The 14,930-nt window shown below is 53.0% G+C and overlaps 3 protein-coding genes across 3 annotated transcripts; 2 read left to right on the top strand and 1 right to left on the bottom strand.

The window, feature by feature from the left end:
- Window positions 1-211: 211 nt before the first annotated feature.
- Window positions 212-1,336, top strand: UV8b_06563 (uncharacterized protein; the record flags this gene model as incomplete). Its single annotated transcript, XM_043144060.1, has 3 exons — window positions 212-568; window positions 653-900; window positions 1,054-1,336. The coding sequence occupies 3 exons, from the start codon at window positions 212-214 to the stop codon at window positions 1,334-1,336; spliced, it is 888 nt and encodes a 295-aa protein (XP_042999995.1).
- Window positions 1,337-2,406: 1,070 nt separating this feature from the next.
- Window positions 2,407-7,449, top strand: UV8b_06564 (uncharacterized protein; the record flags this gene model as incomplete). The annotated part of the gene is made up of 5 exons (XM_043144061.1): window positions 2,407-2,718; window positions 2,806-3,621; window positions 3,718-6,880; window positions 6,965-7,033; window positions 7,124-7,449. The coding sequence occupies 5 exons, from the start codon at window positions 2,407-2,409 to the stop codon at window positions 7,447-7,449; spliced, it is 4,686 nt and encodes a 1,561-aa protein (XP_042999996.1).
- A 2,116-nt stretch (window positions 7,450-9,565) lies between these two features.
- On the bottom strand, window positions 9,566-9,896 carry UV8b_06565 (uncharacterized protein; the record flags this gene model as incomplete). The annotated part of the gene is made up of 3 exons (XM_043144062.1): window positions 9,566-9,641; window positions 9,703-9,826; window positions 9,887-9,896. 3 exons carry the CDS (start codon window positions 9,894-9,896, stop codon window positions 9,566-9,568), a joined length of 210 nt encoding a protein of 69 aa, XP_042999997.1.
- Between the last annotated feature and the right edge of the window lie 5,034 nt (window positions 9,897-14,930).

A 14,930-nucleotide genomic window follows, 5' to 3' on the forward strand; every position in this document is an offset into this window, starting at 1 on the left:
ATACGAACCATTTATCCCATCCCCACTTATTTCACAAGTCGTTAATCTGCATCACAAAGCGTCCGCCAGTGCGGCTGGCGGACGTACTCGGGTCAAGGCCATATTGTGGGCCATTTTCTCCTCCAGATGATCACACACGCGCGCAACTCATGAGATGATGGTCTGATCGACACAGCAAGTTTTTCTTTGCCGCAAGCCCGCCAGTTGCATCATGACGGCAGACGACGGTCCGTTTCCTGTCATCGTTCACCCCTACCCATCACCCAAGCACACCGCCTGCGCGTACGAACTCGCAGCTTCTGCACCCAAAAACGCCGTCATTTTCATCGGCGGCTTGGGTGATGGACCTCACACTGTCCCATACATCAGGGCGGTGGCCAAACACCTAGAAGCCGCAGGTCGACATCTGAGTTATTCCGTCTTTGAAATCCGCCTGAGAAGCTCATTTAGCGGGTTCGGTACATCCAGCCTGAAGAATGATGTGGAGGATATCGCTGCCCTTGTCAAGTATTTGCGGGATATTGGCAGAGAAAAGATTGTCTTGTTTGGGCATTCAACCGGATGCCAGGTAAAGAAGCCCTTGCAGACTGTTTTCCCCCATTAGGTTCCTTTTCCGGGGCAAGCATTTACTGACGCTTTCCCCCCCCCATAGGATTGCATTGAGTATGCTGACTACTTCAAACATGGAAATCCACAGGTGGATGGCTTCATCATGCAGGGTCCAGTATCCGACAGGGAAAGTATAATCGATTCCTTTCCCGATTGTCAAGAGAGTCTCGCGCTCGCAGACCAGTGGATTGCAGACGATAGAGCCCAGGACTGCCTCCCTAGCGACAAGGTACCTCGCGCACTGGGTGCACCATTGTCCGCATACAGGTTCAAATCTCTTGTTTCCAAAGGGTATGTGTCGGGGCATGGACAAATCCAAACGCCTACAAAAGCTCGAGATCCTCCGCAACCCAGTCTCTCTCCGTCTCCGTCTTCGTCTCTCTCTTTTCTTCTGCTTTTAGGTACGTTCTCTATTCATCTTCAACTGGTCTAACCATGATTTAGAGGAGAAGACGACTACTTCTCATCCGATTTAGACGACAAAACGATATCCATATTTTGGAGCCGCTTTGACAGACCCGTTCTGGTTCTACACTCTGAGAAGGACGAATTCGTACCCAAGCATGTCAATCAAGCTTCGGAGAATAAGCGCTACCAGGACGCAAATTCATTGGTCAGTCCATTGTCAGGCGTGATTCCAGGGGCCGGTCATACCGTGCTAGAAGAGACCGCACGGGAATGGCTCGGCCAACGAGTGGTTGACTTCTTGCGCATTCTGGCGAAGTGATGATTTTGAGCAAGCAGAGGACTTCCTCGTCAAGCTCCCGCATCCAAACAAAGTAAACACTTCCAAGTGAGCCGGATGAAAGCCAAATCAAGTGTTTCTGCCGCCTTTCCTAGAAAGGATTCAAGGCAGGGCTATAAAAAATGCTGCATGATATAGTCGCGTCTCGGAAAAAGTAATTGAACTGACTCGGTAGAGATCCCCCACGTAGATGGATCACAGCGACGTCAGAAACCAGTGCTCATGTTGTTGATAAAGACCGTTATTGCTTTGACAAGAAGCCAAAAGCCTGGATGCCATTGTCGTCATGTTGCTGAGGTCTGGTGCCTAGGTAGTAGGCAGAATCATTCAATGGGATACATAGCTTGCAGTAACATGCGGAGTAGGTAGTAGGTGGCCCCACAGGCCCCACAGTGGACAAGTGGTGGGCCTAAGGAAGCTTGAGTGGTGCTTCGACTCTTCAGTACTCTATCCATGGCAGGTACCTTTGGTACATAAAAATGCAGTAATGACTACGTCTGAACAGCCGAAAAAGTTAATATCGTTGCTGACTACGTCACTGATTTTCTTACTTGACTCTTTTTTCTTGTTGTCTCCTTCTTTTTTTCTTGGATAGAAATAGAAGAAAGCGATGATTTCCTTAAGGCAGTCTGAGGTAAAGGCGCTGTAGGCACGAACATGTGGCGGCTGAGTTTGCCCAGCACAGCTACTAGCGTCGCTGACAAACCCAGAAAGACTCCCACTCTGGACGTTTCCGTATGGTTCGGTTCGTCGGTGGTTGTCAGTGGTCACCTCTGATCGCTACATACCAGAGTCGACGTTTTCTAATCTGACAGAGCAGAGCATCTTCCTTTGCGCCAAACAAACACACTCCTCCACTTATTCATGTCCTGGAGGGGAGACCTAATTGCTGTATTGAACTGTGTTGTAGTCTAGCACCGCAAACTTCACTCGTGCTGGCCTCCTTTTTTTTTTTTTTAACCGACGACCTGGTCCGGTTCCGGGGTGATCTGAGCATGCGGTGACACCTGCTCCTATACCGCGATACGGACGCTTTTGCATCATCTACCAACATGATTTCATACGCCAGCCAGCAGCGAGGTCTCTTGCACACTGGTTCCTTTACAGGCTACAGACCTTTCCAGCAGCTCGGCAGCCACTATTTCTCCATTTCCGGTTCCAACCAGGCCCTGTGTGGCAATGAAGAAGGCTGGGGTCCCATAAGCAAATACAGATACGATTTTACCCCTTGCTTCGTCGACGTCTGGGTGGCTACTGTCTCTGTGTATGCTCTCATTCTGGGTCCTCTCGCTATTTGGTGGTTGTTGAGAAAAAAGCAGTCAACAGAAAGCACCACCAAAAATGCGCATTTCTGGATCAAGCAGGTAAATGCCCTGGGATGGCGATTCTTTTACACACGTTCCAGATAAACATTTGGCTGTTGGCTGACTGCTTTTCGCGCTTGTCAACAGTCCCTCCTGGCCTTCCTCATCGCTGATGTTGCTGTTCAACTGGGCATTCAAATTCTCGGCATGCCAGGTCTCTGGTTCGGCGACTTCCGAGTGTTGACCACAGTATTGACGATTTGTTCCTTGCTCGTCATCTTCTCGATTCAATGGATAGAGCATTCTCGATTACGACACGCCAATGGTGTCGTTCTCTTCTACTGGCTGTTACTCATCATCTCGCTTACCGTTAAACTTCGATCTCTGATCTCGCAGCAAGTCTACGATGCCAATCTGCCGTATTTCACTGCCTTCTGTGTTGGGCTTGGCTTCTCCGTCGTCGAATTCTTGGTGGAGTGGCTGTGGCCGCGCCAGCACGTTCCGAGCGGCTACGAGGCCATATCCGAAGATGAAGAGTGCCCTGTTGAATACGCTACCGTCTTTTCGCGTCTGACTTTTTCGTGGATGACACCTATGATGCGGTACGGCTACAAAGTCTTTCTGACGGAAGCCGATCTGTGGGGGTTGGCCAAGTCAGATCAGACCAAGACGACGGGCTTGTCATTTGAGAAGGCGTGGGCTCGTGAGCTTAAGAAGCGCCCCAAGTCTCCGTCTCTGTGGCTCGTCATGTTATATTCCTACGGTGGACCCTATGCTGTGGCCGCTTTCTTCAAGATTGGCAATGATATTTCCCAGTACATCCAACCTCAACTGCTTCGTCTCCTCCTCAACTGGGTTAAGTCATATCATGCGGAAGACGGTACGAAAGCTCAACCCGTTATTCAGGGAGCAGCAATTGCGCTAGCCATGTTTGGGTGTGCTGTCTTCCAAACCGTGATGGTGGTACGTCCCCGTGCAAAAAATCTAATAAAACTCATGCTGTCAACCCTCAATCTTTTCATCAACATGCATTTGACGGGACTGACGTCGGTTTCGTAGCACCAATACTTTCAAAAAACCTTCGAGACCGGTATGCGAATCAAAGGCGGCCTTGCCTCGACAATTTATCGCAAAGCATTGAGACTGTCAAATGAGGGCCGGTCCACAAAGACCACTGGTGATATCGTGAATTACATGGCCGTGGATGCCCAGCGGCTGCAAGATTTGGCCCAGTTCCTACAGCAAGCTTGGTCCTCGCCTTTCCAAATCATCATCTGCATGGTGTCACTTTACAACCTACTCGGCTGGTCCATGATGGCGGGAATCGTAGTCATGATTGTCATGACGCCGGCACAGGGATGGGTGGCTAGAGTGATGAAGAATCTGCAAAAGGATCAAATGAAGAACAAAGATGCCAGGAGCAGGCTCATCAACGAAATCATCACCAACATGAAGAGCATCAAGCTGTACGCGTGGGGCGCCGCGTTCATGAACAAGCTCAACTACGTCAGAAATGAGAAGGAGCTGAAAAACTTGCGACGAATCGGCGCCACCCAGGCCTTTGCAAACTTCACATGGAACACCGCGCCATTCTTCGTTTCTTGCTCTACCTTTACCGTGTTTGTGCTCACGCAGGACAAGCCCCTTACCACCGACATCATATTCCCGGCATTGGCGCTTTTCAATCTCCTGACCTTTCCTCTGGCCGTCTTACCCATGGTTATCACTTCCATTGTCGAAGCGTCCGTAGCAGTCGGGCGCTTGACAGACTTTTTGACTGCAGAGGAAGTGCAGCCCGAGGCCATCACTATCGGGCCTGCCCCCCAGGAAATGGGCGAGGAAACCGTCATCATCCGAGACGGAACTTTCTCGTGGAACCGTCATGAGACCAAGGAAGTTCTTAAGGACATTGACTTCACTGCGTACAAGGGCGAACTATCATGCATCGTTGGCCGTGTCGGCTCCGGAAAATCCTCGTTCCTGCAGAGCTTACTGGGCGATTTGTGGAAAGTAAAGGGCTCGGCTGAGGTGCGAGGCACTGTTGCCTATGCTTCCCAGCAAACATGGATCTTGAACGCCACTGTCAAGGAAAACATCATCTTTGGATATCGCTATGAGTCGGATTTCTACGAAAAGACGGTCAAGGCCTGTGCTCTGTTGGACGATTTTGCTCAACTTCCTGACGGTGACGAGACGGTGGTCGGAGAGAGGGGCATCTCCCTCAGTGGCGGCCAAAAGGCGCGTGTTTCTCTTGCCCGTGCGGTGTATGCGCGAGCCGACATTTACCTTTTGGACGACGTCCTGTCTGCGGTGGATTCCCACGTCGGCCGCCACATAATTGACAATGTGTTGGGCCCGCGTGGTTTGCTCTCGACAAAGACCAGGATACTTGCGACAAATTCCATTCCAGTTCTGCGCCAAGCCAGCTTCATCACCATGCTCAAGGACGGGAGCCTGGTTGAGAAGGGCACCTACGGCCAACTGATTGCCAAGAAAGGTTTAGTTGCCGATCTGCTGAGGACTGCCGGGCAAGAATCCAACGATGCGTCGGGCAGTTGTAGCCCGCCTTCCAGTGACGCGTCCACCATCAACGAGGGCGAGACCAGCAACAGCCAGGGCAGCCAGGACAGCCAGGACAGCCAGGACAGCCAGGACAAGGAGGAGATTGACGAGGCGTTGGAAGAAGTGCCAGAAATGGAACCCATCAAGGGCGCGCAAGAAACGGGTAAAAAGCCGCGGTCCAGCAGCATGGCCACTCTACGCCGGGCCAGTACAGCCAGCTTCAAGGGGCCCCGAGGCAGATTGACGGACGAAGAAGTCGCCGGCCATTCCAGGACGAAGCAAGCCAAGGAGTTTGTTGAGCAGGGTAAGGTCAAGTGGTCAGTGTATGCTGAGTACGCCAAGGAGAACAACTTGGCAGCCGTTGCCATGTACATGTTTGCACTTTTGGCGGCCCAATTCGCCGGCATCGGTGGTTCCTTTTGGCTCAAGTCGTGGTCTGAACACAACGAAGATGCAGGAACCAACGACCATGTCGGCAAATACATTGGCATATACTTTGCGTTTGGCATCGGGTCTTCCCTGCTCACGGTGGCCCAAACCCTGATTCTGTGGATTTTCTGCTCAATCGAGGCATCAAGAAAGCTGCACGAGCGCATGGCCAACGCCATCTTTCGATCTCCCATGTCCTTCTTCGACACGACGCCCACTGGACGTATTCTGAACAGATTTTCCAGCGACATCTACCGCGTGGACGAGATCTTGGCCCGCGTCTTCAGCATGCTGTTTGTCAACGTGGCGCGGTCCTGCTTCACCCTCGGAGTCATTTCCTTTTCCACGCCAGCCTTCATTGGCCTGATTGTCCCTCTGGCGTTGACGTACTACTCCATCCAGCGATACTACCTGCGCACGTCTCGGGAGTTGAAACGACTAGACAGCGTCAGCCGTAGCCCAATCTATGCGCATTTCCAAGAATCGCTCGGCGGGGTCAGCACGATTCGCGCTTTCCGCCAGCAGGAGAGGTTCGAGCTGGAGAATGAGTGGCGTGTGGATGCAAACATGCGAGCCTACTACCCTTCCATCAGCGCCAATCGCTGGCTGGCCGTGCGCCTCGAGTTTATCGGCGGCGTGGTCATCCTGGCTGCTGCCGGCCTCGCCATCATCTCCGTGTCCAGCGGCAGCAGGCTGAGGGAGGGGACGGTTGGTCTGGCCATGTCGTACGCTCTCCAGATAACCACTTCTCTCAACTGGATCGTTCGCCAGACTGTGGAGGTGGAAACCAACATTGTCTCGGTCGAGCGCGTTCTCGAGTACGCCAGGTTGCCCAGCGAGGCTCCGGAGATTGTGGCGGAGCGGCGACCGCCGGTTGCCTGGCCTGCGCGGGGCGAGGTTGACTTTAAGAACTACAGCACCCGGTATCGCGAGGGCCTGGACCTGGTGCTCAAGGACATCAACCTCGACATCAAGACGCACGAGAAGATTGGCGTGGTCGGCCGAACCGGGGCCGGCAAGTCGTCGCTGACGCTTGCGCTTTTCCGGCTGATTGAGGCGGTAACGGGCAGCATCGACATTGACAGCATCAACACGTCGAGCATTGGGCTGCTCGATCTTCGCCGCAGGCTGGCCATCATCCCGCAAGATGCGGCCTTGTTTGAAGGCACGGTTCGCGACAACCTTGATCCGGGCCATGTCCACGACGATACGGAACTCTGGAGCGTGCTCGGTTCGTAGACTTGTTTACCTTTTTTCCTTTTTTGTTTTCCCCGGCTCAACTTTTGTTCAAACGCTAACGTTTTATTTTTTGCAGACCACGCCCGGCTGAAGGAGCACGTGGCAAGCATGGAAGGGGGGCTCGAGGCCAAAATCAACGAAGGAGGTATGTAGACGACGCATGACGCGGCTTTGACTCTCTCACATGCCCTCCCCACGGGTCATTCATTTGGACTAAAGCCCAATGCCCAAACAGGATCCAACTTGTCCCAAGGTCAGCGCCAACTGGTGTCCCTCGCTCGAGCGCTGCTTACCCCGTCCAACATTCTCGTTCTGGACGAGGCGACAGCAGCCGTCGACATTGAGACGGACGCTATGTTGCAGGCAACTCTTCGCTCGCCCCTGTTCGCCAACCGCACCATCATCACCGTAGCTCACCGCCTGAACACGATTCTCGACAGCGACCGCGTCGTTGTCCTGGACAAGGGTCAAGTGGTTGAGTTTGACACGCCGGGGGAGCTGTTCAAGAAGCAAGGTGTCTTTTACGGGCTGATGAAACAGGCCGGGCTGGAAATTGAATAACAGCGTTGGAGTTTTTTTTTCTTCTTTTTTTTTTTCTCTTTTCCTCTTTTTTTTATTTTTGCTTCCCTTTTCCTGGAAAAGAAAAAGAAGACGACGAGATTATGACGATGACGGTATGTGAAAGGGTTAGTCCTTGCCGTTTTTTTTCTTTTTGCTTTCTTTCTTTCTTCCCTTTTTTTTTTTTTTTTTCTTCCGTTTTTTAGTGTTTCAATTCAGTTTCATCTTGGGGAGCGTTGTCGTCGTCTCTTGTGTTGCAACTTGGCCTGTATTGTATTGTATGTACGTAACATTGTGCGCATCAACTTGTATTACCTACCTACCTCCCTACCTACCTACCTACCTCTCGTGAACCTGTTTACAACTCGGGAGACAGACTGCCAAAAAAAAAAGATGCCACCAAGCAGAAGCGAGAGAAAATGAAACCAAATCAGATAGGGGAAAATAGCTAGGATAAGTAGGTAGGTAGGTAAAATCCCCCCCCACCTGTTGCCGAACATCGCATCGCATCGCATCGCATCGCCTCGCCTCGCCTCGCCTCGCCTCGCATCGCATCGACGACTACGTGCACGGTCAACGGGCCCCAAACACGGCGGCGATACATCCGCCCCATGAGTGCTTTCGTCTCGCGCATGTCTTGCCTCGCATGGCGGGTCTGTCTGCGCTTTGCTCAACCCTCCAAAGCGCGTCAAAACGGACAGACGTACCGTACCGACCGGCCGGCCTGATGGTCAGCGACGGCGGGAGGATTGCAGAGGCCACTGACTCTCGACGCTTGTCGCCATGTCGCCATGTCGCCATGTCACCGTGTCAGGCGCCACTCTTTGCCCCCCTTTTTATTTTTTTTTTATTTTTTTATTTTTTTTTATATCTTTTCTATTCTGTCCTATCCTTGTCCGATCTTATCCCATCCTATCCGGTTCTTTTCGTCCCGTCACGGAGGCATGTCCTGTACGGTGTTTTCTTGTCCCCGGTACGGAAGTGCATGCTATGTGAGACTTTGCAGCCTTCCCTTGGGAGTATAGCCTCGATCGGCTGGCTCACCGAGTCCACGGGCAAGATGCACCTGCAGCCACCCCTTCGGATTCTCTGGTCCGCAAGCTCCCTGCATCATGTGCGACGGGATGAGTCACAACCTGGCTGCCCCCGACCTGCCCGATTGTGCCTTTGGTGTCGAGCACCGAGCACGGAGGACCGAGTGAGTATATGCTTGCTCTGGAAGACGGGTTGCACATGTCCTTCCATTGATACGGTCTTACGTCGATTGATCATGAGAAACACGGTAGTCACGAAAGGGAGGGGTAGGCCAATTCCAGACTCGGGGATCCTGAATGTCTGCAGTGTTCTTATTCAAAAAAAAAAAAAAAAAAAAAAAAAAAAAAATCATAGAAATAAAAAGACGAGAAGAGAAGAGAAGAGAAGAGAGAAAAAAACAAGGGGTGGGAGGACTGAGTGGCAATGCAGAATCCTGGCACACCTGGCTGTGCCGTATGTATGGCCCAGACCACTTGGTGTCTCGGAAGGGGCGCAAAGGGTTACGGACATGTCCTGGGGACTGCTGGTGCGGGTGCTGGTGCTGGTGCTGGTGCTGGTGCTGGGCAAGGCATCGGCCCGTTGACGCGTAGCGTAGCTGCTGCCTTTGCGGCCTCTCTGCTGTCCTTTGCGGTGCGAGGGACATGGAAAATGACTGGGTAAACCGCCGTCCGTGCTGCTGGGGCATCAATCGTTGTCGCGTCGTTCTGCTCAGAGAGTCGGTGCGGTGCGGTGCGGTTCGGTGCGGTGCAGTACGGGTACGGTACGGTGTACAAGAAGCGCAGGCTGCCGTTAGCCACACCGGTTTCAACTGTTGGAATGCGCACCTTGTACGGAGTACAGGCCCTACATACCCACAAGGTAGGGAGTACTCCGTACGGAGTGCGGACTACCTGCCACTATGTCATGCTTCCTTGAAGGGTCCAGCTGGTGATCCCGGCTGATGACCGTGTCGTGTCGCCTACGACGGGCAGCGAGCGAGCGGGCAGGCAGGTTGGGGTACCACGCCATCCATGAGCAGCCCAAGCCAGAATACCCAAGGTACCTACGGCGTACCTGGCCTATTTACCAACTGGTGCAAAAGTACTCAGCTGTACGGAGTACCGAGCCTGTTGTAGCTCATTGTTTCTCTCAATGGACCGACACTTCGAGGTGCGCTCTGTCTGAACAAGAATCAAATCAAACCCGGCCATGTCGCGTCCAAGGGTCCAAAGAGAGACTCACCTCTTGTCTCTCCCGCCCTCCCCGCCACCGCAAAGAAGGGAGGGGAGGGGAGAGGACCGGGGAGCCTGTCGTCCATTTGAAAGCTTCAAAGCATGGTTCCGGGAAGGGGCTCGACCAACAAGTGCTGTCGTCGTTGACCTCATTAGTCGAGCCGTTGCCTTTCTTTGTTGGTGTTGGCTCTTACCAGCAGGCATTGACTGGTATCAGGTTGGAGTCTCGGTGCGGAGTAGTCCGTACTCATCCGCCAGTAACACAAGAATAGTCCTGAGCCATGTTGGGCGGAAATGCCGCCAAGTTGCGACGGGACGCCGCCCGCATCTGATTGTCGACTACGGAGAATCCGTAAATCCGTAGTCAGCACTTGGTTTATTCGGGTCGTTGGCTATCGGACGGTGTTTTCATCTCGCCTCTCCTTTTCTTTTTTCCGTGAAGCGCCCACCGCCAACCCGTCCTTCAAACAGAATGGAGAGCCAGAAGGAAATGTTTCGGATTCTGAGCCAGGAGGATGCCAAGTAATCTAGTACTTGTTGCCCATTCTCTGCTGCGTTTGCATACATGGCAGGAAAAGAAATGGTGATGGAACGGTGGGTGTGGCGACGCTGCGTGTAGCCGCCAAAGGCAGACTTGGCAAGATGCCATTGACGCAGAAGAAACAACATGGAGGAGATTTCTCGCTTGTACTTACGGGCTCGGGGTAACTAATGGCAAACCCTTGATACAGTGAGTGGGTTGTGGCCAAGGACGACGATCTTGGTTGGTCCGAGTATACATGGCTCATGTTGTGCAATGCCCTCCCTCCGTTGGGGACCAAGCCTTAGAGATGCCTTGAGCAAAGTCGTCTTGATTTCTCGTCGACACAACCCGTTTGTTCAAGGGAAGAAGAGCCGGACCGTAGCACAGTACGTCACCTGTTGGCGGTCGCTAGGGTATAAAGGTGCTGACCACGGCACAGAAGAGTATCAACTCGTGTACGGAGTGCTCGAGTGCTCGACCGACTTTGGTTCAGAGGACCTACTCCGTACTCACCAACACAACCCAGCCGGCCGAGATACAAGTCCTACAGTTCTGTCGTCATTGACAATGGCGCATGGAAGCGCCGGGCCGACGCACTGACGCAGCTCCAGAACAAACTGGGACGCTGGTAGGATTTTCGCGGAATCTGGACGTTTGGTGACATTAGCATGACTAAGCCCCTTGCAGGACAGCCTCTGGAGATGGGATTCCAGAATCCGTTCCACTTGACCTTTCTTTCTTTGACTTGGCGTAAAAGAAACCCTGCAATTGATTGGTGGCGCAAACGGCGCTTCGAGGAAAATGAATTGAATTGACATGGGCCGCGCAGCCATGCACAGCTGTGGCTCAAGCAGTAAGTAGCCTCTGATCGCGGGACTTTGCAAGCCTTGGCGCCATCGTTCAGCTGGCATCGTACTCCGTGCGGAACCGGCTTACATTAGGTATGTACCTTGCCGACCCAAGGTACATGTAGGTTTATTAGTTTCTCAGCACTCTGTAAATCCGCAAAATTGTAAACTGCTTCGTCAGGGACATGAAGGACGCAGCCGCCAAACAAACTCTCGGTTTCCATTCATGGGTATTCCGTACTTTGTAAGAAACTCACAGGGTACAGGGGAAGCCAAACTCGGGCTTTGCTAAACCGAGCCTCCTGGGCACAAAGGCACAGGAGCGTCGCCTTGGATTAGGCGTTTTCAGTAACCCATGCGAGCAATACAAGACGACGGCGTGGCTCAACCGATCAGTCCCCAGGAACACGCGGCTAACGGGCGTAATGTCTGTTTACCAAGGCACTGAGAGAGAGTTGAAGGGTTTATTTTCCCTGCTCTATCCGGCACCGCAACTTCCAACAAGTTGAACACATGATTTTCTTCCATGTCGGCAACTGACAACGTTCCAAGCTACACGGTTAACGCGACGAGGTGTCTGACAAACAGAAACCCTTATCAGGTTACACCGTCCCGTCGTCGTTGTCCTCGTCGTCATCGCCTTGAAGCGCATAGTAGTGTCGCGGATGCTCATCTTGTGTCGTCAAGCTTGCTGTTCACTTGTCTCGATGCAATATAGTACGGCCTTGGTAGTTGCTCTTGCAGAAAATCCCTAGATATGAATGATTCCTGTCCCATGTCTATAACCGTGACTATGCCGGGCCTCGTGTAGGCTCAAAATTAGTCTCCAGCAAGTATCGGCGGGTTTTCATCAAACAACTGCAAAACGCAGCTGATATCGGCATCGGCCATGCCGTGCAATCAACTATAGGCCTGTCTCACGCAGAGCCTGGGGAATATATATATTGATGTAATTTTTTTTTCCCGCAGCTGACGCCATGCGCTTGTTCAGCAAGCTCTGGTTATAGCTTTTGGTCGCTTGCACGCCATGGGGGAACAAGTCCGTCCGCGCCAAGGTGTAAAGGAGTCAGGACCTGCGGGATATTCCGCTAGCAGCGGCCAGTTTAACACCTGTGCTTCTAGGACATGATAAAAGCCCCTAAATCTCCGTCGATCAAAAGCAAGGTAGGTACGTACTGCGTCGTTCGGGTAAAGACCCTAGCTCGCTCCCGAACACCGATGAGTGGAAGTTGAAGCTCCCTGACGCCACTCTTCTCCTTCGGCTCACAGGGCAGCCCTGGCGATCCCCCGACCAACGTGGAGGGCTTTAACCCAACTTGTCCAGTGGCGTGCTGAGGCTGCAGTTGTGTGCGAAGAGTTGGGGAAGGGCAATGTTTCGTTTTCCCTGTCGAGGGACTGAGTACAGGTAGGTACGGAGTACTCCGTAGCCTGTCGTGGTTTTCCCTACAAAGTACTAATCCCGTACGGAGTACTCAAGTTTTCTGTAGGTAGGTACTCGATAGAAAAGTCTGGTGCATAGGAGGGAGTTGAGGAGGGAGTTGTTGAGTTGATGTGAAGTGAGTGACAATGAGCGCCGTTGGCGATTTGCCGCTTTCGGGTTGCACTCGAGTTTGACACGGTAGTCACGACCGTGGGCTTCGCGAGCGAGTTTCTTTTGGATGGATAAAAGACGCGCATCCTCAAAGAGAACTATGGATGGCGTTATCTTATCGTACACGCCAGACCTGCTGCTGATCCAACATCGAACAGGGAAGGAGCGCCCCGCCTGCCCTTGCCTACCTGATTGATATCTGGCTGGCATCGACAAGTCACTCGGATTGGACATGCAGTCAGTCTGGTTGAATCATCAAGCTAACTGAGATGTATAGTGCAGGCGCGATACTAACAGATATTGTCGTTTCGGGATCGGCCACTCAAATTTTCCCCTTCATTCCTGTATAGATTTTGTCTACAGAGTACCTACCACCAAGACGGTTGTCCGGCTCCCTGATGCCCCAATCGAGCATTTGAGGGCTGGAAATACTTAGTGGTGGTCTAGTCGCCTGCAAACCTGCAAGACATTATTCCGCCTTGCGAGTTGCAACCATTTCCACCAGGCAGCTAAGCCTTTTGAGGAATGGCGGCAAGTTGAAGCGAAATGAGTTGAATTAGTAGTCTGGCACTTGGTAGCTGGAATTGATCAATACTGGCGGGCCGTCGGCTCGAGCCAGGTGCCAGGTGCGGTGCCAGGTGCGGTGCCAGGCTAGCGGGCGGGCTATGAGCTTGTGGCCGCCCTCCTTGACCAGCAACCACGAAGCTAAATTACAAGCGGACAAGCCGGCTGGGGACTGGAGCTTTCGGTGGATCCAGCCGCTCCAACGAGCCTTTCACTGATCAGTCCAGCCATCCGAGCATGGACGTGTCCCCACGGTTGGCCATCCGTTCCCACTCTCGTCCATCTCGACCACCTCGACCACATCGCCCAGCTTTGCCTCAAACCTCCTAGCTTTTTCCACCTCGTCCACCTTGTCCACCTTGCCCACCTTGCCCACCTTGCCCACCGCCGCCGCCGCCGCCGCCGCCGCCAGAAACGACTCCCCCGGGCTTGTCCGTGCCCTCTTCCCGTCAACCCCCGTCCATAACCCGTCTGTGAGGGACCATGACCGTCCAACGCAGTCTCCATATCAATCCTTGCGCCTTGATCCACCCGCCTTTTTATCCCGTTACTAGCAAGACAGATCTCCCACCAAGCCTGCAGCTTTATTCCGAACTCTGTCTCACCAACCCACACCCCTCCTGCACCCTGTCTTTCAAGAGCCTGTCCGTGTCTGGTCTTTGCATCCGTCTTGCATTCGCATCTGGCTTAGTTTTTTGGCCATGGATTCAGGCTTCGTATTGGCATATTGACAGGGTGCCCTTTGTGTTGCACACAAGATCCTTTCAGGCTCGCTCTTGCGCCAAAAAAAAAAAAAAAAAAAAAAAAAAAAGAAAAAAAAAAAAGAAAGAAGGCCTAATTACATTCGATACATGCTTCATGTTGCTTTTCAGATGGACCATGGTCTACCCGCAGGCGCTCCGCACTGTGCGAGCTGCGGAGCGACAACCAGTGACCAGAGAGACCAGGCCACAGCAAAGCGGCTGCGGCAATACAGACAGCCAGCCATCATCTTAGATACGTTGACCTCTTTATTGCACTCACGTTCCCTGGACCGATGCGAGCCTTGCTGCGAAAACGGCGGCAGATGTGCCAGAGTCCAAAGTCCAAAAAGCCAAAGGGAGCACACCAGCCGTAACGGAAGACGAGGCGTTGGCCAGCTTCCAGGTGCAGGTGCAGGTGCAGGTGCAGGCGCAGTTGTAGTGGAGGGACCATCAGCCATCAGCGTCTCGTACCCGTGCCCGGTTGCAAGTTGTCCAGTATCTGACGTTTGGTGGCTTGCTGCTCGCTGCAACAATGGGGCATGTCGTGGAGCCTCGCGATGCGTTCGACTCGCGTCTTCACACACACCATGTACAATGCAGTGTACACCATCGGAAACCCCCCCCCCCAACCAGGGCCCCCACCTCCTTCCCCCGGTCTCTTCTTCCCTACCTCAAGTTAGAACCACCGTCGACCTGCTTCGTAGAGCCTCCTGCGCCGGCCAGCGCAGCAGGGATGCTCCATGTCCAGTGGGAACCTGGCACCCGTCATAAGCCAGGTCCCAAAGTAGGTAGCTATAGCTTCTTATTGGTTGATTGGCGTGGTCCCAAGTTTCTAGCTCCTCCTGCTCCTTCTCTTCTTTCGAGCTCAAGGAAGGAGGAGACCAAGGCAACTGGCGGTTTGGGGGCAGGAACGTTACTACTGCAGCGTCTGACTGCTCCTCCTTTCGAAATTCGAATGGATGCACTCCG

This window comes from Ustilaginoidea virens, chromosome 5 (assembly GCF_000687475.1).
Source record: "Ustilaginoidea virens chromosome 5, complete sequence".
Lineage (NCBI taxonomy): Eukaryota > Fungi > Ascomycota > Sordariomycetes > Hypocreales > Clavicipitaceae > Ustilaginoidea > Ustilaginoidea virens.